This window comes from Arachis hypogaea, chromosome 18 (assembly GCF_003086295.3).
Source record: "Arachis hypogaea cultivar Tifrunner chromosome 18, arahy.Tifrunner.gnm2.J5K5, whole genome shotgun sequence".
Lineage (NCBI taxonomy): Eukaryota > Viridiplantae > Streptophyta > Magnoliopsida > Fabales > Fabaceae > Arachis > Arachis hypogaea.
Window position 1 is genome coordinate 128,466,986 of NC_092053.1, and position 27,752 is coordinate 128,494,737.

Genomic DNA, 27,752 nt, shown 5'->3' on the forward strand with positions numbered 1-27,752 from the left:
TTTCGTTTTCTATTAAAAATGCTCATTACATTTTTTAAAACCTATGTAGTTATAATTTGGACTTGGTTGAGTTTTTAAAAAATATTTTTTTTGAGGTATTCTTTTAAAAAAATAAAAATAATTTTATATTTAAATATTTTATATAAATAGATCATTTTATCTATTAATTATGTTTAAGTACAATAATATTAAAATATATTTTTATTTATTTATTATGTAAAAAATTTATTTTTTAAGTATAAAGATCTTTTTAAAAAAGATGTAAATTATAGCTTATAAAAAAAATATTTTTTAGTATTTTTATTTTTATCATTAAAAATTTATCAAACATACTAAAAAATAAAATAAAATAAAATAATTTTTTAACAATTTAATTACACCTAAACAAACTCTTTATATAAAAGGCATATTAATTTATTTTATCTATTATAAATTATAATTAGAGAAATACTAAAAGACTATCAGAATTTTTTATTTTTAGTCATTACTTAGCTATCAACTCAATTCTTTTAGTATAGTTCTTTTAGTCTAGTAATTTATTTTTTGATTTCTTACGGTATCTCCCAGTTCGACAGGCCAAAGACTAATTTGCCACGGTACTGAACTCCATTTAAGAATTTACCATTAACCAATAAATTATTACATGCGCAAGATGAGATTTTTTTAGTCTAATAATTCAATAATATACTTTATTCCATATTTTTAAATATTAATAACTAATTAATAGATAAAAATAATAAATTTTGATTACCCTTTATCATTCCTCTTATAATTTTATACCCTGTATGGCACGGAATTTTAAAACTTGTTCCATCGCTATATATATTAAGGGTATCTATTATAGAAGCCATAACATAGAATAATCCAATCCTCATAAAAAAATCAAGGATGTCTAATACTAACACTTCAGTACTTGATTGCTTCAAACCTGATGCAAAATTCAACACGCGTGATCGGAACACTGCAAATTATCATCCTAGTATTTGGAAGGATCATTTCCTTCAATATGCTTCACAATCCATGGTATGTATCTCTCTGTATTGTTGCTTATACATGCATGCAAATGCAATAATAATCAATAGCCTTTTTTATACAAGTGATGATATAATTTCCTGCACTTAGGTATATCTTTTATATGGATATAATGCAGGAATTTGACCATGAAACGAAGGCACAAATTGAAAATCTGAAGAAAGAAGTTGTAAAAATGCTTATTGATGCCTCAAAGCCCATTGAAGAAATAGTTAACTTGATTGATTTAATATGTCATTTGGGGATTCAATATCACTTTGAAAGCGAGATTGATGAAGTGCTGCAACAAATTCACAAGAATTATACAAAAAATGGAGAAATAATAATTGTTGATGATAACCTTCGCTTACTTGCTTTGCTTTTTAGGTTATTAAGGCAACAAGGATATCACGTTTCACCAAGTATTTACCTTATTCCTATTCTTTTTAGCTTACTTTTATATTTTGGCTTCAAATCATCTTAGTTTAATTTTTATATAATATAATACATAAAGATTATTTTCATTTCAGTCATTATTAAAGTTTGAGAAAATTTTACTCTCCTCCTCTACGAGATGCTAAAATGATACTCTCCTCCCCTCTATTTTATAAATATACATTCCTCTCCCTTCAAACTTTTAAAAAACATCATCTTTAATCCATTTTAAATTTTTTGTGTTAACTAATATTAACTTTATCCATTTTTTAAGAAAAAATAAATTATTTTTTGAAAAAATACTCATTAGCAAAAATTTTATTTTTTATTATTAAATTTTGCTGACCAAAATACCCTTTAATAATTTTTTTATTGATTAAATTGTATTTTTACTAAAATATTTTTAAAAAAATTAATAAATTAAATTATTTTTTTAAGATACCTATCCTTCAATAATTTTTTTAATTATTAAATTATGATTTTACCAAAATTTTTATTAACAATTTTTTTATATTTACTATTAATTTTTCGATATCAATATATATTATTTTAACATTAAATAAAAAAATCTTACCACTATTAATATGTATAACAATTAATATATATTGATATTGAAAAATAATCTTACTAAAATTTTTTATTTAATGTTAAAATAATATATAGATATCGAAAAATTAATAGTAAAATATAAAAAAATTGTTAACGAAAATTTTGGTAAAATTATAATTTAATAATTAAAAAATTATTGAAGAATATTTTAGAAAAAAATAATATAATTATTAAATTTTTTTAAAAATACAGTTTAATCAATAACATAATAATTTATTAAAGGATATTTTGGTAAGCAAATTTAATGATAAAAAATAAAATTTTTGCTAATGCGTATTTTTTCTTAAAAAATGGATAAAGTTAACATTAGTTAACACAAAAATTTTAAAATAGATTAAAGATAAGGTTTTTTTTTTTTTTTTACTAAAGATATGAGACTCGAACCCGCAACCTCTTAATTGAGTATGGGGAGACTATGCCATTTGAGCTATTACTCATTGGCAAAGATGCGGTTTTTTAAAAGTTAGAAGAGAGGAGAATGTATATTTATAAAATAGAGGAGAGGGAAGTATCATTTTAACAACTCACAGGAGAGGGGAGTGGAAGTCTTAAAATTTTTGCTTTTTGATTTTGTCTCTGTCTTTTCTTTTCTTTTTTTTTTTTTTTTTGGTTATTTATACTTATATTAAAACATTAGCTTTCTTTCATTATAAATATTTTCTAGATGTTCTGTAATGTGTACGTATACATATTTTTATTTAATACTTTATTTATTTTTTCTGATTCAATTTAAATGTTCAATTCTACTAACGACGAAGGAACTAATGAAAAAAAGTCATCTTCAACTAATAAATTAAATAATTATTGGATCACAAGAAAATAAATCCACCCACTCATATTTTTTTAAATTACTTTTTCATCCTTTTTTACTCAATATTTCTTCTTTCTACCAAAACTACAATTTTACCAACTAGCATTAGCCAGACAATTAACTTTAATTTTAAACCTTAAATTTTAAATTTTAAACCTTAATTTCTAAATGTTATATATATATATATATATATATATATATATATATATATATATATAAATTAAATTTATTTGATTTTCTTTCACTTTTAATTTTTTTTATTATTTTTAGTTTTACAGTTTTCTTCTTTATGTTCATTTTTTCTGATTATTAGTTGATTTTCAAATTATTCGACTAAATTAATGTTGACTCTCTAAATTTCTTTTTGGAAAAGTGTAGGGGCAGCAACTTTGTTAAATTCTGGCCAACATGTAACCAGCAAAGAAAAGTGAGCCATTAGATGAAATCTCAAACCAATCTCACACCATTAAAACTATCATTAATGGCTATTTGATGGCTACAAATCACAAAAGTTGCTGGCCCTAGCATTCCTTGTTTTGTAACAATTTGATTGTTGTATCTTGTATGGAACAATATCTAGATGTGTTCAACAAATACAAGGATGAGAATGAAAACTTTAGTGAAAAACTTGCGAAGGATGTGGAAGGATTGCTAGGGTTATATGAAGCATGTCATCTCAGAATTCATGGAGAAGAAATATTAGATGAAGCTTATGCATTCACTTCCACTCAACTTAAATCCATTGCAACCCAATTGAAGCCTTCACTTGCAGCACAAGTCAAGTATAGTTTAGGTCAACCTTCCCACCAAGGTTTGCCAAGATTGGAGGCACGCCGTTTTATTTCAATATATGAAGAAGATCCAACCCATAATCCCACTCTCCTCGTTCTTGCAAAATTAGATTTTAATTTCCTACAAACCTTGCATCGAAAAGAAGTTGGCAACATTTGCAAGTAAGCTCTTTAATTTAACCACAAAACCATCCTACTTTGTTAAATAAGATTTCAAATTCCTATCAAAATAGTCATCTTATTGGTTAAATGTTTATACTCTTCTACAAAAGTTTAAAAATCAAAATGTTTGGTTTAGATATATATTGAGTGTTAGTATTAACACCATATATGAAGAGAGCAAGATTGAGGAACTCGATAAGTAAAGGCTATTCTTTGCTGAAAAAGTCTAGTGCCAGCAACTTTTGTGTTTTTTGGCCAGCACTTAACCATTAAAATAAAAGTGAGTGATTTTTCACTATTAAATGTAATTTCACACCATTAAAAACACTATTAATGGCCAATTGATGGTTACAAAACACCAAAATTACTGGTCCCTAGCATTCCTCTTCTTTGGTACTCTGTTTAACTGTAAAATAGTTTTAAGCAGTTGTAATTAGTAGGTGTTATATAATGAATGTTTTCTATTGTTAAGTGTTGTTGGACTTTCTATAGCATTCCTCTTCTATTGGGTACTCATAGTTAGTTTATTTTATTTTTGTTAAATGTTTATAGTATAAATTAACTGTTGATATATTTCATAAAAATATTTAGGAGACAATAGAAAATAAATTCGAAGTTTTCTCATTTTGTATTTCTTAACTGTTAGAATATATTAAAATTAATTAACATTGATTAGAATTATTTAGCATATTCGAAGTTATCTAAATATTACGTCTTTATTATTTCAATTCTCTTAGCACCTATTAATATCTTTTATATTGTATTATTTTATACAACTTGAATATATACAAATCTTTTTTTACTTCTCTTTCTTATCTTTCTAACATTAACTATCACTTTTTTTTTTACATTCTTTAATTACTGCCAAAGTAATTAAGTAATATTTGATATAATAATGGTGTTATTATAGATGTTATATGTATAAAATTATAAATGTTAAGTTAAATAAAATAATTTTGAGTTGTTATCTCTCTAGCATTATCGAAGTTAAACTTATTTATTTAACTAACCACACCATAATTATTATATATAGCATTGCTATTGTGTTTTTGTCCTTTAATTTTTAGGTGGTGGAAGGAGCTTAATGTTGCTGTAAAACTACTATATGCTCGAGATAGAATTGTAGAATGTTGTAACTGGATTTTGGCGGTTTATTTTGAGCCTCAATATTCTCAAGCTAGGAAAATTCTGATAAAATTAATTGCTCTTATATCAATTATTGATGATACATATGATGCCTATGGAACTATAGATGAATTAAAACTTTTCACGGAGGCAATTGAAAGGTTGGTTAAAAATTATAAATAGATGGGTAAAGTATTATTTTTGTCTCTGAAGTTTGATAAAAGATTTAAATTTTTATGCATTATTGTTAGATTGGTTTTAAATTTTTTGAAAATTTAGCTATCAAGGATATATTTAATGCAAATTGAAAACTTTTGGGATAAAACTGAATCAAAATAAAATTTAGAGATATTTTTAACATTTTTACCAAATTTTAAAAATAAAAAATATACTTTATCCTAAATAGATACTAATTTTTTTATGCTAAGTAGCTGATATTTTGAGTCCAACTAATTGATGGTGGTACAAAACTCAAATATTGGAAGAGAAAATAAAATTGAAGGAATTGAATGGAAAGTTCATAGAATGTTCAAAATTTGAGTTTTTAATGAAAATATCATGTCTTTATTAATTTTAAAATTTGAAAGTTAATTTGGAATTAATGGTCACAAAATTTGTGGATATTGATGGTGAACTATCAAACTGTTCTAACTTCCAAAGTTTTTGCATGGTGGGATACATTACAGGTGGGATATTAGCTCCTTGGATGATCTTCCTGAATACATGAAATTAATTTATGAGTCTCTCCTCAAAATTTTTGAAGAAGTAGAACGAGAACTTGAAAAACAAGGAAGAGCATATTGCATTAAATATTCCATAAAAGAAGTAAGACCCCTTTTTTTAACCTCTTAAAAATATATTATATTTGTTTTGTGGACTGTATCTAGCCAACTCTGTAAAATAACAGGAATGAATGGATCCTTTCAATTATTAAAAAAAATTAAAAATGTAAAGTGTCATCTTTAACTTTTTATTATTTTTTTCATATTTATTTTTGATCTCACTTATAAAATTAATGGTAGAATATCACATTTTACTCTATCAATTGTTAAAAAAAATGAGAAAATTTTTTTCCCAATAAAAATAACAAGTATTATTCATTTTAAATTTGATAACATTTGCAAGATTTATGAGATACATATCATACTACCGATCAAATTTATTCCATTGACATGCATCTCTTAGAGCCAAATTCCAGTCAGATCTAAAAATCTTTTGAAGAAGAGGCCAAAAATTAAATATTTATATAATTAAATATTATATTATATAATTGATAATATTATTTTTTATTATTATTATTTTTAATAAAAAATTATTAATAAGTGTTATATTAAAATAAAAATTCTACTAAAAATAATAATTTTATGTTTGATATCATTTATAATAACTAAAATTTTAATTTTTATCCTTTATTATTATAAAGAATATAACATGAATAATATAGATTAGTTATTCTGATATTTTTTATATATACATTTAAAATAAATTAATGAATAAAATATGTTATTATTTTAATATCATAAAAAAAATAAATATATTTAAAAGTTAAGAAAAAAATTTAAAAAATAGAAGGAACAATTAAAGAAAAAGAATTCATCAAAATAAATTACTAATGAAAAAATAAAGAATAAAATTAAAGGAACAATTAAAAAAGATTTATTGATCAAAATAGTTAGCCTAAAAATATAATATATTATTAATATTTAAAATGTAATAATTAGAATTTGAGCCCAAGTCATAAGACAACAAAAATATTCTAATTAATCATTAAACTAATAACTCAATTTTAAAATTAAATGTATTATCATATAATTATAGAAATTTTAAAATTTTTTAGAAACTATGACCCTAACTCCAATTAATAATCCTTTGACATTAAAAAATCCAAAATTCAAGAATTGAAATTCAATCCTTTAATTTTTTTATTTTTATTTTTTATACATTAGTAATATATAATAAAACTTGAAACTGAAATTTCATATGGCCTGACAAATTGAAATATTAAATTGACACATTTCACACTCCAATTGTACATTATTCTAAATACTTCCCGAATTTCTTTAGTTCATTTAGTTTCATCCTTTCTAAAAATAATTAAATTCATAATAAAATTAGATTGATTGAATGGTTAATTTATTTGTCTGCATAAATAAATATTAAAATAAGTTTAAATTTTATCTTAATTAAATGGTTAATTCACTTATTCTAAATTTATTGAGTTAGAAAATACTGTAAAAAATTAACAATAATGATTTGGTTATATAATACGTGTGGAATGGCAGCTTCAGAAGACAATCCAGGCCTATATGACTGAGGCCAAATGGTTGAATAACAAGTATATACCAACAATAGCAGAACACTTACAGATATCAACATTATCATCTACTTATTCATTTCTCGTGACAAGTTCTTACATTGGCATGGAAGATATCGCCATAGAAGACATCTTCAAATGGGTAACAAGTAAACCCAAAATTGTTAGAGCTTCCACAATTATTTGCAGGTTCATGGATGACATTGTCTCTAATGAGGTATATTTATGTGCAATATACAAACACAACATAAAAGTTTAACTATCATATTAGGTATATATATATAATAATTAGTTATTCGTATATATAAAATATATATTAAAATATAAAATATACATTAAAAATAAATTTAAAAAATATATATTTATACTAAAAATAATAATAGAAAGACAGTAATTTAAAATTATTTTATTTAATTTAACATCTAAAATTTTATATATGCATTTATAATTACATACTTATTATATTTAAAATTATCCATTTATTTTAACCATAATTAAAAATATAAAATAATAAAAAAAAACTTTGAACTATTTTAAATTGATTTTTATTGTCTTTCAAATATTTTTTGTTATACAAATAAATATATAGTGCTGACTTTTGTGTGCATATTGTATTTTTGAAAGTTCAATTTATATTATAATTGAATTTTAATGTATAATTTTTTTCTGAATTTTTTCCTTATTATTTAGTCATGTGAAAGTTATTTTAAAAACTAAATCTCATTGAATAGTTTGAACAAGAAAGAGAACATGTTACCTCAATAATAGAATGCTATATGAGAGATTATGGTGTATCTAAAGAAGAAGCCATTCAAGAATTGCAAAAGGGAGTCACAGATGCTTGGAAGGATATAAATGAGGAATGCCTCAAGCCAACCAAAGTTCCAATGTTATTTCTAACGCGTGTTGTGAACATGGCACGATTTATTGATGTGATGTACAAAGATGAAGATTGCTACACTCATGCTGAAGGAAAAATGAAGGAATGCATTCAAGCTTTAATTGTTGATTCGGTGCCAATCAATAATATGAGAAAGAAGGATATGAAACCTTTTATATATGCCGGGCCTGCTACACATACAAGTATCCAAGCATCTAAGTTGGCCCAGCCCAAATCGAAGACACGCGCATAAGGAAGCATAACATGGCGCGTCAAAATCACGCGCTCAACACAAACGGTTACGTATGGCAGACTCTTCCACTTCCTCCACTTCTTCCACTTCTCAAAACGCTTCGAAACCAAGGAAACGCTCCCATTTTCGAGCAAAAATCAAAGTTCAAAATATACAAATCGTTGTTCGAAACCTCCATCAAAACAACATCAAACTCTCCGTGAAGAATCTGAAGAGAAAACGAAGCAAATACACTCAACGTAAGTTCATCAAGATTACTGTATATTTTAGTTTTCTTCTACGTCGTTCTTCTAGGGTTTACTGTGCTATTATTCTCGCTTCTTTGTCACACTGTTCTAAGTTCTACGTCATTCTTCTAAGTTCTACGTCGTTCTACATTCTTGTTCTAAGTTCTCTTGCTACTGTTGTTGATTTTTGGGGCTTTATTCCGTAGATTGGGGGTTGAATACTGTTTGAACTTGTAATGTGACTTGATATTGATGCATGTTTGAGTGATATCTCACTGATATATATGAATGTATCTGAATAATATCTATCTCACTGTTATCAATGGGTGTATCTGATTCTTACATATGGGTGTATCTTACTCTTATCAATGGGTGTATCTGACTCATATATGCGTGTATCTTACTGATATCTGAATTAATTTGATATTGAAGCATGTTTGAGTGATAACTGACTGATATATATGGATTTATATGAATAATATCTATGGGTGTATCTCCCTGTTAACAATGAGTGTATCGGATTCTTACATATGGGTGTATCTTACTGTTATTAGACCTTGTAATGTTGCTTGATATTGAAACATGTTTGACTGATATCTGACTGATATATATGAATGTATCTGAATAATTTCAATGGGTGTATCTCACTGTTATCAATGGGTGTATCTGATTCTTACATATGGGTGTATCTTACTGTTACTAATGGGAGTATATTTGTGTGTATTTTTTGTTTCAGACAAAATGGCAGCAAGAAACCAAACGAAAGACCTTAAGTGTGCCACACATCTCCTGAGTGATAAGTTCAGAAACATGGCTGAGGAGAAGAAGGCAATTGTCAGGGATCTCGGATTTGGTGGGTTGATGCACGTCCCACCTCTAAGGGTGGATCACCAACTCTTAAGGGAACTGGCAAACAACTTCAAACTTGGGGAGAACAGACTGAAGACAGGATATGGTTCTTTCCAAATAACACCAAAGACAATAGGTGATGCGCTTGGCATCAATGCAACAGGTAACTAGCTCAAAATTATAGGTGTATATTAAGCTCATGCTTGGGTGTATTTAAGGTTGATGCTTGGGTGTTTTTGAACCGATTTTGATACTTTGTTGTTTTCTTTTTTGTAGGAAATCTGTTTCCTGAGAAAGTTGAGTATAAGCAACTTTATAAGCAACTTTCTGATGATGACAAAATAATTTATAGAAGATTCCAGGGTAAGACCCTCAAAAGTCTTACCGATGAAATGATGGAAATCGGCGTTGGCAGCGAAGAGGAACGCCTGATGTTCAAGAGGATATTCATCCTCTACATACAGATGGCGTTCCTTTTGCCAACGACGATAAACAAAATATCGCCCGTGCACCTCGCCCCAATTTTTAAGATGGACGGCATATCGGAGAGAAACTGGGGGGCGCATGTTTTGACCTTCTTGATCAAAGGCATCACAGACTACCAGGATAAGAAGAAGAAGGCAATTGATGGCTGCCTCTTTGCCCTCATGATAATATACTTTCATCTTTCTGAAAACAAAGGCAAGAAGAGGGCCGAAAGACCACCAAAGCCTTGGATTGCCAACTGGACTAAGGAGAAGTTGGTGGAAAGAATGACTGCAGAAAAAGAAGAAATTTTGGTAAGTAAACATAATATGTTGCTTGTATTTTATTTACCTGAATGCTGCTAGCTAAAATATCTCATGTTTCAGGGGATTGTGAAGATGGCGGAGACAAGAGCAAGAGAAAAAATGAAAGAAAAAGAAAAAAAAGAAAAAAAACAAGAAATAAAAAAAACAAAAAAAAGGAAGGCGAGTCCAACATCGTCTTCGGAGACAGAAACAGCTACTGACAGTGACACTTCTACCTCTGAGTCTGAGACTCAACAAGACTCGGAGGATTCAGCAAGAAAACACCCCATCAAAAAGGGGAAAAAGTAAGTACCATACTTGGGGGTAATTTCTTTTTCGAGTTGGGTGTATCTTGTTGATCACGTTGGGTGTATTTTTAGTATGTTCTAAATAATCACTGTTTGCCTTCCAGAATGGACTCCAGAAAAAGAAAGCAGAGGCAAGAGGAGCCAGATTCTGATTCAGAATCTGAATATGAACAAAGTGATGAGTAATGTCCTGAAATTATTACTCCTTTCTTTTGGCTTCATTATAAAGATTTCGTGTATTAACTGAAGTGTCTGTTATTAACTTATAGGAGTGAAGAATCATCACCTGCAGAGAAGGAGAAGGAGAAGAAAAAAACAAAAACAACACCAAAAAAGTAAGCACTTCTTTGCATAATATTCTGTGATAAAATTAATTTTTTATTTCTGATTGGTACTCTTTTTTTTCCACCCAGAACACAACCAAAAAAGAAAAAAGTTCTCGTGGAGGATTCACCTCCTAAAGAAGACCAATACTTTGACGGGTACAGTACCTCGTAAGCTATATTACCGTCTATCATCGTAATTATTTTTGTTAACATCTTCTTTTATGAATGTAGTGAGACATATGAAATATCAAGTGACGAACTGGATGAATGGCTAGGCCAAAACGTTGATAAATCTGCTGCAGAGGGGTATGTCTTGATGGCCTGTCTATTTCATATTTTGTTGTGTTTTGTATGCTAATAATTGTTTCTTGTTTCGCAGGGAGAACCAACCTGACCTGCGATCGACAGAAGGTTGCTATGTGTCGTCTGAAACGTAAGAAGCTTTATTATTTAATAAAATCTTGTTATCATGATTTGGGTGTGTCTTGTGGAACCATTTGGGTGTATTGCGTGGATCAAGTTGGGTGTATGTTGTCTAATAAGTTGGAATATTAACTTTGTTGTGTTGCTTGGATCAAATCTGTCTTAGAATACCGGCTGTGAACTTGGGAACTGATGCTCCTTCCTCTCAAGGAAACACAGAACAGAGTAGTGTAAACCAGCCGTCACAGAGCATGTAATTTCTCTTTCAAATAACCGTTACTTTTGTTCTTCTATTACCCTTCTACTTCTAATTCTGTATATATTTTTTTTAGAAAAAAAATCCCTTTATTATTTTATTCAAGAAAAAAAAGGCAGGAAAAAAAAGCAAAAACTGCAAGTATGTAAGTTCTCAAAAAAACAAAGCCTGTCTTCTTTTTGAATTGTTCGGGTGTATTTCTTGAATTTCTTTGGGTGTATTTTAGGTTGAGTCCGTCTGATTCGAATATGATGGTTGTGAGGGAACAGACACCGTCCGAAGCGCTTGCAATGTGAGTTTTACAATAATATTCAACCTTATAACCTTATTATTTTCAAAGGCGTTGTTAACCTTTCATTTTTCTTCTTGTTTAGAGTCCCAATTCAGGTTTTTGTGCCGGCATCCCAAACAACCACTGAGACAGATTTTGAACCAACCCCTATGCTACAGATTGAAGGGACTACAGAAACGTAAGAAATAGTATTGAGTGTATATTTGTTTGGAGTTTGGGTGTATATTAGCTAACAGTTTGGGTGTATATTGTTCCTGATTAGTTTCTTTTACGCCGTGATTAATTTTTTGTAACTGTGCAGCACTCCTGAAACCCCCAAACAACTTCAAGAGACCACACCCACGGTTCCCCCAGCTCCAACTAAAGTGTAAGTTCATCAGACTAAAATCAATCTTTGCTTATCATCTGTATATTCTTATTCTTATTCTTATTCTTATACATGATGACGCAGTCATCCAGACGCAGAAGACGCTGCTGCCCTGTTGATGATGGCACGGACAGCTTCCTATGTTCCGAAAACAGATCCAGGGGTGCCATCATTCAGCCTTGGATTGACTGATTCAAGCCAGGAGGGGGCGTCAACGCAGGAGACAGAAAGGGAAAAATCTCCAGAAGCTGCGAATTTGATAGAACAATTGGACAGTTTGGTCCAAAGAATAGCAAGCAGCGCAACGAAGGGAAAAACACAAGTCCACAAATTCAGAGGGAGACTGGGGGAGAAAGTTCTGCAAAGTTTGAAACTCCTCGGGGATTATATCAGATTACGGATGATATGAAACAAAAGTGCTACATCTGGGGGACAAGACTGAAGGAAGATGCAGATGGCAATACTAACGAGTATGAGGAAATGTGCACTCTGATTGGCCAAGGAAAATACATTTTGATGAGAATGCACCTTGCTTCCCTCCAGGCAAAAAGTGATATAGAATCTCAGGTAATATTATAATAAGATTCATGTTTTTACACCAAAGTCAATTACAATGCTTATTAATGTAAAATTGATTTCGGCATATATTTCTAGATTGTATCTGCCATCTGCCTCATCCTCAACAACAAAAATGAAAAGAGATTTCAAGAACAAATATACTGTCTCCCCCCCGATATTGTGGTAAGTCTTACTTCTACGAACTTCGGGTGTATTTTCTGTATTGATTTGGGTGTATTTGTCACGTTCCATTGGGTGTAAGTTTAGTATTTCATTTCTCGTTTCCCATTCTTGCAGTGCATGGCACTTTCGGATCACCCAAATGGGGAATTCGTATCACCAAAAACGGAAAAGGAATTCAGGGTGGAAGCCTACCCGAGTTTCATTCCCTTCATAGATAGAAAAAAATTGACTTCGCACCCATATGTAAGTTTTTGTTTGCTAAATTTGTTAGTACGCTTATTTACTTATTTGCAAAATAAAATAACACACTGTTCCATGTGTGGCAATCCTTCAGATTTTTGCCCCTGTCTGCTACGCCGGGCATTGGTGGTTATGGCTGATAAATACAAGAAAGCGTAAATGTCAAATACTTGACCCGCTACACAAAATAGCTCCCACTGATGAGAGAAAGGCCATTAATAAATTCACTGTAAGTTGCCTCTGTCTTCTTTACTTTAATAGATAGGTCTATTTCGTTAGTTGTGATGGGTGTATATTGTCCATTCAGTTGGATGTATCTTGTCCATTCATTCGGGTGTATTACTGATTTGTTTTCGTATTTAAGGGATACGTATTTTCAAGATTGATAACATATGCCGGCGGGAAACCTCTTCAGAAAGGGGAGAGGGAGAAGGAAATTAAATCACCATATGTTAAAATATCAGGCCAAAAAGCAAGGTATAAATTTGTGAGTCTGATCATTAAACTTTTGTAAATGAGATTTGTAATTTATTTTCTTCGTTTTCAGCTATGACTGCGCTGTGTACGTTATGAAGTGGATGGAGATAATTGAGCCGGAAAACATCAAAAAGGGGAAGTATCAATGGGATAATTGGCCACAGGTAACTGTCTTTAGAACCATATAACTCTGTATTACTTTACTGAATTAATATTGTTGTTTAAACAGAATATACTTTTTTATTGTAGGAGGAGGTGGACCACTATAGAGTGGAGTACGCATCCCGGATACTATTCAGTGAGATGAATACACAGAGAGATCAGGCAATTAGAGAGAGTAGTGCTATAAGGCTGTCGAAGCCATCCTCTATATTATTAAGTCCGTTTTGTCAGATTAATTCTGCTGATATAGAAACTGGGTAATCCAACTGCTTGGTAGTTTGTAAATTGAACAAATGATGTAAATATTTTCCATTTATCTACAACTTCTATTCCATGTATATTTTTTCCCATAGTTAAACTATCTGTGCTGGTAAACTATCTGTGATGTATTCAAAAGCTGTATTGCAGGTGGTAAAATATGAAGGAAAAAACACAAATTATAAACTGCTACACCCAACGCAAGTCTAATAATACACCCAAGGTTGTATTAAATATACACCCAAACTGTCTGCGCTGTATTCAAAATGTATGAATTACATGTACTAAAATATGAAGAAAAACATCAAATATAAACCCATAACCTGAGAATTTTTACAGCTTTTGTTTTATATATATCTATATATGTGTCTATATCTAAATTGTGAATTAACGAAAATACACCCGAAATAACGGTGCTTTTACACCCATATTCTGTAAAACTATACACCCAACGAGTTATCCCCTGCTGCTGGTACCCTGAACTGATAACTCATAACGTGTCCTTGATATTGGCTGCAATTTGAATGCGCCGCTGATGCAGCATCAAACAGGTTTATCTGAAATATAACACACACACATTACCTAAACTATTAACGAGAAAAATAAACTCATCGCCACAAATTTAAAGAACATTACTTTTACCTCGCTTAAAACTTTTGTCTTCTTCTTCTTTGTGGCATTTGCGATCTGTTTCTCCAGCTTTGAACCTAGCCTGTTTTTTGGACGTCCTCTTGTTCGAATCCTTAGCGGGCTTTGAAGCTCGTTAACGGATTCCAAGTTGGCGTCTTCGTGGGATAAAGAAGATGTCCCCTTCCTTTTGGCTTTTAATGCTTCCATCTCGGCCATGACGTTATCGTACGCGCGGTGCAGAATTGCAGTCAGCTCCTCCGATTCGGAGGCAAATTCGCATATATTTTGCGAACGAAAAACCAATTGGTCGAACCTCTTGCTTCTTGGCTCCATTAGTGGCTCGTCGTGGCTGCTCTTGATGTGTGTGTGTCGCCTCTTTACCTTCTTGCTCCATCGTTCCAGTATGTATCTCGGTGACACTTGGCTTACTTGTTCGAAGCTTAACACGCTTAGTGCGTGACGGCACAGTATCCCTCTCGACTCGAATAATAAGCAATGGCATTTTACCTCGGCTGCAACCGAGTCGTAAGTAACCACGAACTTGTTGAATATTGAGCTGGAAACTTGTTCTCCGACTTCGTATACTGAATAGCCTAGAGCGGAATTCTTTAGTCTGGTGATGCAATTCGCCTTTCCTCTGAATTGCGCTTGGACTTCCCTAAACTTTGCGTGAGTGTACGCATCTTGAAACTGAGCTTCAATGCAGGATTTGGTTGCACACGGTATGACCGTATGAAAATCTGCAGCATCTGATTCTCTCTCTGCTTGCTCCCTGCTTCCGAGGCAATTATCGTATTGTTTGACGAACTGAATAAGCGAGCTGTTCCGGGTGATATACTTGTTAAAAAATGAATGCATGCTCTCGCTCCTTTGTGTGCTTCTCATCCCTGCCCAGAAATGGTGATCCAGATAGATAGGAACCCATATGTGACGGTCTTCGTACAGATCTGCATAATACACCCAAAGACAGTCTATAAATACACCCGAGAAAACATGCAACTTACACCTCTGATGCAGATTTTAAAAAGACATTACCTGAAAGCCACTTGTTGTCCCCAAGACCAAAATTCAGCAGAAAATCGTTCCAATTCCTATCGAATGAGTCTTTGCTTTGAGAGTTCCAAACAACTTGGCTCATTTCTTGTTCGATATCGGCATGTCCCTTGTATCCGTTTAATTTGCTTGGAATCTTCTTCATGATGTGCCAAATGCACCAGCGGTGAACTGTTGTTGGCATACAGGCCTCTAAAGCCCTTTTCATGGATGCGCACTGATCGGTGAGAAACCCTTTCGGAGCGTTTCCTCCCATGCAACGAAGCCAGCTTTGAAATAACCATTTGAATGATTCAATTTCTTCGTTCTTCATCAAAGAGCATCCGAGAAGTGTTGATTGACCGTGGTGATTCACCCCGACAAAAGAACCACAGACCAAATTATACCTGAAACAAATTACCATGGTCCAGAATGCAAAATCATTAGCTACACCCTAACAAATGCTTCGCATACACCCAATGAAACACCCAATATACACCTCTACTGCGGATTCTTAAAAATAAATTAATTTGGCATCATAAACAGGGACAGTTTGTTACCTGTTTGTATTGTAGGTGGTGTCGAATGAAATGACGTCTCCGAAATACTCAAAGGCGGCTCTGCTTCTTGCATCGGCCCAAAAAGCCAGCTTAATCGATTGATCCTCTTCGAGTTGGAGCTCAAAAAAGAAATTCGGATTCTTCTCTTTCATTCTTAACAAATATTTCCCGAATTCCTTTGCATCTTCTTGTTCGGAAACATTCCGCACTTCCCTGGTAATGTAATTCCTCACGTCCTTTTCGATAAAATTTAACTCGCGGTGACCCCCGGCAGCCGCAACAAATGATTGGTAAGTTTTGCTTGGTCTGATACCGGCCTCCTCGTTATTCTCTATCGTACGACGAATGGACATGCTTAGTTCCCTGTGCTGTTTGAGCATCTCTACTTTGCTTGGACAGCAGGGGTGTGAATGATCCAGCACAACCTTTGAAATGATCTAAGCACCGACATCCTTCAATGTGTGTATATAAATTCTTGCAGGACAGTTTAGACCGGCTGTCGGATTGGTCTTCTCGGTTGGAGATATTTTAGATTTCCATTTTCCCTCTCTGCTACATGTAATCAGTTGGTTCTTAATCTCGTTTCCCTTCCTATTTGTGCACCAAACTCTTGTAGAGAAACCTGCAGCCTTGGCGTAGTTCCTGTAAAATTTTCCAGCATCTTCAAGGGTGGTAAAGGTCATTCCGACCTTTGGAACAAGCTCGTCATCAACAACTGAGAGAGGCTGCAAAATACAGCGTGTCAGAACTGTAAATACACCCATAGATATGATTTAAATACACCCAATCATGTCTAATACGATACACCCTAACCGCAACAACTCAACTACAGAATGACTTTTAAAGCCATAAACTGTAAATACAGAGCATGCAGATATAATACAGTTCTAAAAACACACCTAATCATGTCTGTTATAATACAGCTGAACAACAACAAGTAAATTAAAATAACAAAAAACCAGTAAAGTGTAGATACACCCACACTTCTACCTAAATTACACCCAAACAAGAATTGATCTACACCCGAGCGTCTGCTACAAATTCCAGGTAATTAATCACAACTAATACATTGAATCGACAGATTCAGGTAAACGTGTTACTTTCACAGTCAATGTTCAGCAATTTTTCAACTACACAATGCTATACAAATTACTGAAAGAAATTTCATACTAATCTTATGTAAATCAAACCTCAGGGACTTCGTTAGATTCTGACTCATAATCCACTTCGCCTGCATTCAGATGACAATCTGAGGTTGAATGATCCATTATCTTCAAAACGAGATCAAACTTTGATTTCGAAAAACAACAAATCAAAAATAGAAAACGAAGCTCCAGTTGCAGAGAGAGACAAAGGTAACCTAAACGAAGAAGATGCTAGTGAGAAAAGGAGAAGAAAAGGAGAAGAAAAGGAGAAGAAGGAGGGTAAACGCGGGAGAAGAAGAAGAACGAAATCTCAAAATAACGAAAACGAAAAGGGAAAGAAATATTTTAAATCTGGTAGTTAGATATACGCGCGATGTTATATAGCGCGTGTAATCAACGTACCTAAAGCAGCGCGTATTTTGATCTTATTGTTTAATAAACTTGTAATGCATACAAGCCATTAGGGCTTGTATGCAGAGCTTTTCCGTATATATGCCTAAACAAAATCTAATAAAATTGTAAGAGAATTTTCTTATTTAATATAAAGTATTTATTTATATATTTTGGTTTTTAAAGAATTTCGAATTAGACACTTTAATTTTCAACTAAAATTAATTAACTCGCTAGTCTTCAATATTTAACTCTGTAGATCATATTAGTTTTTGGTCCACTTTGTTCCATCAACCCATAATAACAGAACTATCTTGCATAGTTATCGTGTGCAGACGTTATCACGTTAAGTGTCACATATACAAAAAAGACAAATTAATCTCTAGACAAATTATAGTTAATTTGGTCCTTCAAAATATTATTGTTAGACAAATTAGTCTCCAAAATTATTTATTATAAGATAAATCAATCTCAAAAAATATTCATTATTAGAAAAATTATACTATCACAAATATAAAAAAGATTTTAAACTAGAATATCTATTTTTTGCTGATGAGAGATAAAGTTCCACTCTTCAATAGCACAGTCACCTAAGTCATCTTACAATAGCTCTAGAAACCTCTTTCATTTCTTTTTGGTCTCACTATTTACTACAACATAGACAATCACATAGAAATGATTAAGACAAAGTATAAAGTTAAGAGAGAGAGTGAGACTAATGCTAAAGAGATTGGACAAGATAATATTAATGAAGTTTCACCAAAAAGTGATGAAGGAACATAGGGAGCCATCACTAAAACTGGAGCATAGGGAGTAGTAGTTGAGACCGTCATATCAGTTAGCTACTAGTAACATGAAACATGTTGGGGCTAGAACTGGAGGACCTCAACCTCAAATTCCAATAACAACTAACAAAACAGGAAATCCACAAAATGAATGTTTGTGGCTTATTTATTGTATCTGGAATAGTGCAAGAGACTGCTTTTAGATCAAAACTAATAATCCAAATCACATTTGTACAAGGGAGTTCTGATCTAGTCTGGTTTATCAGAATTGGCTTGATACGAGCTCAAGTACCAATCCTAACCCAATGGAAAAAATTATAGATGATGAAGGGGTGATTGGGCCAAGTAATTCAAGACCGCAGGAGAAGAACAAAAGGAGAAGGAGGCAATCAGTTTGGACGAAGGACTACGAAGTAGAGGTGTTCAAATCCAAATCGATCTAAATTAAACCGCTCATTCAATTCAATCCAAATTGAAAACCGATTAAAATCGCACTAATTTGGATTCAATTGGATTCTATTTTTTACAAACCGCTGGATCGGATCGGATTTCGGATATACTTTTCATAACCGATCTAATCCAATCCAAACCGCGCAATGTACTATAATGTTATTATTTTATTATTATATTTACAATTATACTTATAACATGTTCAATTTGTTATATATTTTTAGATTATTTATGTATTATTATTATTTAATAAATTTTTTATGTTCAAAATGTGATTTATTTATTTATTTAACTAACCTATAATTTTATTTCTATTCTTATGTTATTGTTGATTTTTAAGATGCTGTTGAGACTTGTTATGTCATTATTGGTTGATTTAGACTTGTTATATATGTTTAATTTTTTTTAATTTACCAAACCGCAAATCCAATAAAATCCAAGCCGCTTGAAATTGGATCGGATCGGATCAGATTTTTTTAAAAAAGTCATCCAATCCAAACTGCACCGCAAGTAAAATTAGTGTTCGAATCGGATAAATTTTTTACTCAAAATCAATCCAAACCGCACGTGAACACCCTTACTACGAAGCTTAAAGGAATGCATAGCAGGAGAATAATGCTTGAGACAATAGCAAAAGCTAGTTATGTAACCACCTAGTGGAGTGAGTCGTATATAGCAGGAAATGGAGTCACAAAAGGCATGCAGAAAATATCATACATCTTGAGGAGTCTCCCTTACTTAAAAAGAAAATTATTGTCTTATCTTCACCGTCCATATAATTCACACATATTTCTGTTAATTCTTCTTATTTGATGTTGTTGCTGTTGACTAGATCAAATCAAAATCAGATTCCTAATTCCTTTCATGAATTTTTTATATAAATAGAATTAATTATAAATCTTTTCCTTTTTTGGTTTAGCTTAATTTTAGGAATTTTATGATTATAAATCTTTCTTTTATTTTAGACTAGTATTTTTTCCTTTCTTTCCTATTTTATAATTATTTCTATCTCTATAATTCCCCTATAAAGAGGCTGATTTCCTGTACATTTGATAATATAATATATTCAAACACTTCAACTTGGTATCAGAGCAGGATCTCTGCACTGTGCCTCTGATTTATAGCTATGGTTGACAGTTTCTCAGTCATTAATCCTGAACAGAAGGAGAATACCACTCCTACTCCATCAGATTTAAAATCTGAGCAACGGGTACTAGTTAGTGGTGACTCCCATTCAGTTCAGATCACCACATTTTGACTCAATGGGTCAAACTACCTTAGGTGGTCTCAATCAGCTCAGATGTATATCCGTGGAAGAGGGAAGATTGGATATCTCACCGGTGAGCGAAGCCAGCCTAACATCACTGACTCACAATATAATGTGTGGGATACCGAAAATTCTACGGTGATGACATAGCTGGTGAACTCAATGGAGGATATCAGTAGTAACTACATATACTATATCACTGCCAAAGAATTGTGGGATAGTGTCAAGGAGATGTACTCTGATCTTGGGAATAAATTCCAGATTTATGAACTTACTCTAAAAACTAGAGAAATTCAACAAGGGAGTGACAATGTCACCAAATATTTCCACACATTGAAGCGGGTGTGGCAGGATCTTGACCACTTCAATAACTACAAGTAGAATTCATCCGCTAATGCCAAACACCACCAACAAACAGTGAAAGAAAGGAGGATATTCCAGTTTCTTGCAGGCCTCAACGTGGAGCTAGATGAAATTCGTAGTAGAATTATTGGAAGAGCAATCCTACCCTCAATTGGAGAAGTATTTGCTGAAGTTAGAAGAGAGAAAACTCGTAGAGCTGTGATGATGGGAAAAGGCAAGACTGAACAGACTTCTTTGGAGTCTAATGCACTCTTAGTGGCACCTACTGCACTTAAAAGTTCATCAAATCAGAAGCACCCCTCCCATTTTTGGTGTGACCACTGCAATAAACCTCGTCACACTCGAGAAATCTGCTGGAAGATTCATGAAAAACCAGCACATCTTAAAGGCAGCAAACCTGGTCCCAAAATACATTCTACCCCAATTGCTCATGAGGCTGAAAAATCATCATTGAGTAAGGAACAGGTTGAGCAGCTCATAAAGCTGTTAAATTCCAGTTCTGTGTCTAGTACTTATAGTGGTTCTTTGATTCAAACAGGTAATTTTAGTATTCCTATGTCCCTTAATTGCACCTCAAATTTGAATGCATCATGGATTGTTGATTCAGGTGCATCTGACCATATGACCAGCCTCTCCCTTTTATTTAAAAGTTATTCTCCTTACTTTGAAAATGAGAAAATTAGAGTTGCTAATGGTAGTCTTTTATCTATTGCTGGAAAAGGTACTATTAAACTGTCCAAAAATATTGACCTAAGAAATGTCCTACATGTACCAAAGCTTTCTTGTAATCTCCTCTCTATTAGTAAAATCTGCAAAGATTTCAATTGTGCTGTGACATTCTTTGACACTCATGATATTTTTCAGGACCGGACCTCGGGGAAGATGATTGGCAGTGCTAAGATGATGGATGGGCTTTATCATTTTGAGGATATTTCGGAGGATAAAATAGCTAAAGGATTTAGTGGTATAAGTTCTATGCCTATAAAGGACCAAATAATGCTCTGGCACAATAGACTAGGACAACCTAATTTTCCATATCTCAAACATTTGTTTCCAAGTTTGTTTAAGAATATTGATTCTTCCTTACTTAAATGTGAAAGTTGTATTCGTTCAAAGAGTCATAGAGCTCCTTATTACTCTCAACCTTATCATGCATCTTGTAAGAACCCGCGTTTTCACGTAAAATCGTTTTAATAAAATAATTTTAGTGCCCAGAATAGATTCAAAATTTAAAAGTTTTAATTTGAAAATATAAATGTGAAATTTGATTTCAGTAAAATTTTCTGAGTTGAAAAATGTACCTTTTCGAAAAGATTTTTGTAAAAATGCGTACTGGCGCTTAAGCTGGCAGTACGGGCTCTAGATTGTCCAGTACCACATATTTTAGAAAATAATAGTTTGAAAATCGATTTATTATTTTGAAAGGAGAAAAATAATTTAGAATCGAAAATCGGACACTAATCTTAAAGGTTTTAGTCCAAAGTAGGCCAAACGGACCAAAAATGCTAACGAGTTGGACCGGAGCCAAATTGGGTCCAAGGTCCAACATATATAAGCTCATTTAATGAGCATTTCAGCCAATTTTCTCCCATTTTGATGAGAGAGCCGCGGTTTTGAAGAGAGGAGAGGAGGAAGAGAGTGCACTATTCACCTCTACCTTCCGAAAGCCATAACTTTTGATCCGGAGCTTTGATTGACGAGCCATTTGTGGCCACGCGAAGCTCTTGTCGAGCTCTACGTTTCTATCTAAGCAAACCTGGTAAAAAACTGCGTCTTACTTTCCAGTTTCATGCCCAAGATTTTTGCATTTTTGAGGTTATGGTTTTGAGTAGATTTTGTGGTTTTGGTTGTTTAGGTGATCTTTAGTAGCGGGTAATTGATGGATTTTATCCCTAATCTCATTGAATAGGATAAAGAACCTATTTATCCTTGTGGTTTGGTATAGTATGAGCTTTAGTTGTTGATGTATGGTTATGTTGTATGTATGAAGCTTGTTTTTGGAGTTGGTGGTGGCTTTTGGTGTGACTTTGATGGTTTGGAGCTTGGTGGAAGCTTGATTGGAATCAAGTTTGGTGTTTGAGCATATTGGGAATCAACTAAGGTATGGTTTCGGTTTTCTTTATGTAATATGTAATGTTTATGGACACTTAGGCTAGTTGACCCTTAGGATAGGATTGAATGCTTTGGGTGTATGCTTAATTGTATGTGATTTTGATGTTTGGAGATAACTTGTATGATGATGATGGTGATATGGAGTTTTGGTATGAGGAGTATATGAGTTTGATGGTGATTGTTGGTATTTAATGATGATGAAGTTTGATGATAAATGTGTGATTTAATTGTAATTGATGAGGGATTGATGATTATTGAAATTGATGAGGAATTGTAGTGATTGTTGATATTATTGATGATTGATATTGATTATGAATGTTATGATGGTTTTGGGTGTTGGTGATGATTTTGATTATTGGTTATTGTGGTTCATGATGGAAGTAAGTGAGTGAAGTGGTTGAAAATTGAATGGATTGGATGATAATAATGGAATAAAGGAATTGGTGCTTGTATTGATTAATGTTGATAATTTGAATGGTGGTATTAAGAAAAAGGGATGTAATGTTAGGTTAATTTTAGATTTGGATGAGGTGAGTATTAAATGATTTAGATTGATTGAGTGGTTGAAGTAGTGTTTGGTATAAATTTTGGATGGTTTTTGGTATGGATGAAATGTGATTGATTGGTATTGGATTGAGGTTTGGTTGAAATTGAGGTTGTGATTTTTGGGTAAAAATGAATTTTTGGTGAACTTTGTTTGATCATAACTTTTGCCTCGGTTTTCAAAATTTGTTGAATTTGGTTTATATTTGAAGATTATTGAAAACCCTTCGATATGATTTAAAGTTTGAAAAATTTGGGATTTTGTAGAGGAAGTTATGATCATTCAAAGTTGGTGTTGGAAATCTGAAATTTTGCAAAGTTGCAGAATTTCAGGATTTCTGATATGTGCGCACGCACAATCTGCAAAAATGTTATTCTGTTCATATGCACAGATCTGTGCATACGCACATGCAGGGGAAAGGCTCTAGTAGTAGCGCTAGCATAGGTTGTGTGCGCACACATCAATGAAGAATTACGACCTGTGTGGACGCACAGCCCTGTGCGCACGCACAAGTCGGGAAGGGACGTCTGTTAGGGGCGCTTGCACAGCTTGTGCGGGTGAACAGACTTTATAAATTTTAGTACTTGTGCATACGCACACTCCTGTACGTATGCACACTTTCAAAATCTTCCTGGGCATGCGCACGCACACCTCTGTGCGGATGCACACGCCCTGTTTCTCAAATTTTATTTTGCTTTCAACTATTTCACCTTCCCAACAAGGTTGTAAGCTTCTATAATACCATTTTAAGACTCTTGGGCTTATTTTAGAGCATTGAAAAAGTTTGGTTTTCTTTTGAAAAGTTAGCAAACGGAGGTTTAGGTTTCTGGTGTATTGCGGATGAGTTAGTTGAGAGAGAAGGAAGAGTGGTGCATATGGTGATTGTTGACAATGACTTGGGAAATTGATGAACTAATGAGCTCAGAATGGAAGTGATGAATTAATGATGGTTATGATGAGTTGAAGACTCAAAGAGGAATGATGATCTTGTTGAATAATGAGAGTGTGCCAGGCACTATATCCTTGGGTTAAGTATGATAGTGTGCAGGGTATTATGTCCCTGGGATTGAATTATGATTGATAATCTTTTCTGCTGCAAGAGTGTGCCAGGTACTATATCCTTGGATTATGCATGCAAGTGTTCCCGGCACTATATCTGTGGGTGAATAGCGTGTGCCCGGCATTATATCCGTGGATCAATAGAGTTTACCCGACACTATATTCGTGGGTGCGGCAGAAAAGCGACATCTGAAAGGATGTTTTGGGTTGGCATTTATGAACCGATAAGTAATATCATGAGCCAATAGGATAGACATTTATCATGTGCATTTTCTATCTTTTTGTATGCTTTGCCGACTTGTAATTGTATGCCTAAATGAATAACATGCCTATTTGCTTACTTGAAGTACTTGCTCTATGTGCTTCTACTTGTATTCTACTTGCTTGCATTTATATTGTGATTGTCTGGTGCTGAGGAGGTTAGGTAGGTGGTGGCGATGGGATCGCACGGAGGTTAGGTTGGCGATGGCTGTGGGATACAGCGGTGTGAACAGTACTAGTTAGAATTCCCCTAGGTTTAGACAACACTGGTTTATGGTTTAAGTTCTTTTATTTATTTTGTTCTAAGCTTGATTATCCGTATGTGATGTGGAGTTCTAGGATTGCCTTCGGCATCACGGAGCCTTACATCTTACATCATTGGGCACTGTTACCATAATGAGAACCTCTGGTTCTCATTCCATACTTTGTTGTTGTTTTTTAGATGCAGGTCGTAATCTACTTCGGTGAGATTACGGATATGGTGACAGAGCGGAGTATGGTTCCTCCTTGGTTTAATTTATTTTACTTTGTTATAATTACTCTCTCATCTTTTTGTGTTTTATCTTTATGGCCTTAGAGGCTTACTTGAGAGATAGATTGTATAAGCTGTTTTAATTCTAAAACTCTGTATATCTCTATTTGTAACTAGTCGACTTAAACTCCGCAAGCTGCGGCTAGTTCTCTATGATTATTATACTCTTATATTTATATAACTCTTATTCTCTTACACCTATACCTTGTCTCTTATGCATTAGCTTTGTGTGAACGCCTCACGCTTCTGTAATTCTGTAATTTGATTATTAATCCTTCATCAGGCTTCTAAAATATATTATTCCCTTATATATGTGTGTGTGTGTGTGTGTGTGTGTGTGTGTGTGTGTGTGTGTGTGTCTAAGCCTTAGAACTGTCGTAACCTCTAATTAACCTTTGCTTTACGGCTAGAGGTAAAGCTTAGGGTAATTGGGGTGTTACATTTAGTGGTATCAGAGCGGTTCGTCCTCGTGAGCCTGAGGGATGGACCGATTGTGCTTCATTGCATACTCTGGGTCATTTTTCTTTCATGCTATTTAGGTTATCTACTTGATATCTCATAGCATGCTTGCTTGTGAGTGCCTTTTTGGGATAATTGAAGCACTAGACCTTTGATATTGAGACTGATCACCTTGATATCGAATGTTTAGTATAGACAGAAATCCTAATGGGTACTCGTGGACGAGGTCGTACACGTTCATGAAAAGAGAGTAGGAATGAACGACCGGCCGATAACCATGCTGAGTTCATGGCGGCAATGGCGAATTTTGCAAACGTCATGGGGGCTACCGCTACTGCGACTCTGCAAGCTGTACAGAGGTTAGGCCAACCGGCCGGAAACGGAAACAAAAATGGTGAAGGAAACGTGAATGAAAATGCGGGAGGAAACAGAGATAACACGGGAGGTGCTCCGATGACCTTGACGACCTTTCTCAAGGTTCATCCTCCGAGTTTTCGAGGTTCAACTAATCCCACGGAAGCGGGTAACTGGTTCCAAGCTATGGAACGCGCACTGCAAGCGTAGCATGTCCCGCATAACCAATACGTAGAGTTTGCTGCTTACCAACTTCGGGAAGAGGCCTAGCATTGGTGGCAGGCAGAATGCCGCTTGCTACAGCTCCAGAATGCAGATGTTCCTTGGGATGTATTTCAAACGGCCTTCCACAAGAAGTACTTCCCTGAGTCTGCAAGGGAAGCCAAGGAGATGGAACTGATGCCGCTGAAGCATGGTTCTTTGCCTGTGGCAGATTATACCAGCAAATTTGAGAAACTTTGTAGGTTCTCTAGGGCGTGTCAGGGTGCCCCGAAAACCTATGAAAGTTGGAAGTGGATCACGTATCAAAGGGGCTTGAAGTACAACATCATGACTGTTGTGGCTCTTATGAAGATTCGTATTTTCTCTGATTTGGTGAACAAGGCAAGAGTGATTGAAGAATACACGAATATGGTAGCCTCATCAAAGGAGACTTCTGGAGGAAATACTAGTAGAGAGCGTGACGATCATCTTGGACCAAGAGGACAGAATTTTAAAAGAAATGAACACACTCATCAACATCTGTGAGGTCAAGGGGATTTCAGAAAGAACAACAACGCTCAGTTCCACATTGCAAAGGAAGATGGTCAATGCTACACTTGCGGATTACCAGGGCACCTTGCTAAGGACTGCCATAGAGGGAGGAATCGAGGTGTGAGTAAGAGTCAGCAACCAGGCCGTGTGTTTTCTTTGGAGGCACGTGAGGCGACGAGGTCGGATCCTCTGATGAGAAGTAAGTGTATGCTTTGAGTCTTATATTGCCTGGACCTGAGGTTAGTTTGGTTCTATCTTTTGTAAAGATGTCGTTAGAATTTCAAGAGCTTAGAGTTTTGTTGGAAGTAAACCATGGGAAAAGGAGGATTTTAGCGGCGGTAGCCGAGGATTTCGGACTTGTGATGACGAACGATCCGAGTTGGCATGCTGGAATGGTTACTAGGTATGACTAGAAGTCTTGGCGGTTTCCTGTGTGGGCAATGGTCGCGGTTCAGCACGAGTAGCAACAGGAATACCGACTAACCTCCTTGCGATTTTTAACTATGATTTTTACCGTTTTAAGATTTAGAGTGATTTTCAAATCTGGTTTGGAGCTTTGGTTTAACTGATTTGGTTTTGAAATTAGGATTTGAACTTTTGATCAAATAATACGATTTTAAAAGAAAAGTGAGTCCTAAGATTTTGTTGGCTTGTGATTTTGGTTGTAAATCTAACTTATCAAAATAGATTCAAATTTAAAGATTTTGATTTAAGGGTTTCAATGAATTTGGGAAAATCGTGCCTTAAAATGATTGATTTACAAATAAAAAGTTTTTGACTCTTTTGATAAGATTTTAACAATGGACTCATTTAGATTGAAGTTCTTTTAAAGATTTTGACAAATACTACAAAATCGGTATTTGGTTTAAGGAAAATTTTCGGATTCTTAATGACGATAATCAGAGTGACGCAACGGAAGTTGTACGCTAAGTTGTCGACGTGTGAGTTCTGGAATGAGGAAGTGAATTT

General features: G+C 33.5%; 3 protein-coding genes and 1 long non-coding RNA gene across 4 annotated transcripts; all 4 read left to right on the top strand.

Annotated features, from left to right (window-relative positions):
- Window positions 1–888: 888 nt before the first annotated feature.
- On the top strand, window positions 889–8,391 carry LOC112770511 ((-)-germacrene D synthase-like). Its single transcript, XM_029294954.1, has 7 exons — window positions 889–1,023; window positions 1,151–1,433; window positions 3,447–3,819; window positions 4,887–5,105; window positions 5,631–5,769; window positions 7,227–7,475; window positions 7,990–8,391. Exons 1-7 carry the CDS (start codon window positions 889–891, stop codon window positions 8,389–8,391), a joined length of 1,800 nt encoding a protein of 599 aa, XP_029150787.1.
- Window positions 8,328–10,731, top strand: LOC140181481 (uncharacterized). The gene is made up of 5 exons (XM_072225091.1): window positions 8,328–8,630; window positions 9,355–9,630; window positions 9,744–10,246; window positions 10,319–10,542; window positions 10,650–10,731. The coding sequence occupies exons 1-5, from the start codon at window positions 8,444–8,446 to the stop codon at window positions 10,729–10,731; spliced, it is 1,272 nt and encodes a 423-aa protein (XP_072081192.1). The 5' UTR covers window positions 8,328–8,443.
- A 74-nt stretch (window positions 10,732–10,805) lies between these two features.
- Window positions 10,806–11,178, top strand: LOC112770656 (uncharacterized). Its single transcript, XR_003186617.2, has 3 exons — window positions 10,806–10,880; window positions 10,959–11,027; window positions 11,103–11,178. It is a non-coding gene; the product is annotated as an uncharacterized lncRNA (long non-coding RNA).
- A 735-nt stretch (window positions 11,179–11,913) lies between these two features.
- On the top strand, window positions 11,914–12,950 carry LOC140181666 (uncharacterized). Its single transcript, XM_072225873.1, has 4 exons — window positions 11,914–12,020; window positions 12,144–12,209; window positions 12,294–12,776; window positions 12,864–12,950. Exons 1-3 carry the CDS (start codon window positions 11,992–11,994, stop codon window positions 12,616–12,618), a joined length of 420 nt encoding a protein of 139 aa, XP_072081974.1. The 5' UTR covers window positions 11,914–11,991; the 3' UTR covers window positions 12,619–12,776; window positions 12,864–12,950.
- Window positions 12,951–27,752: the final 14,802 nt, after the last annotated feature.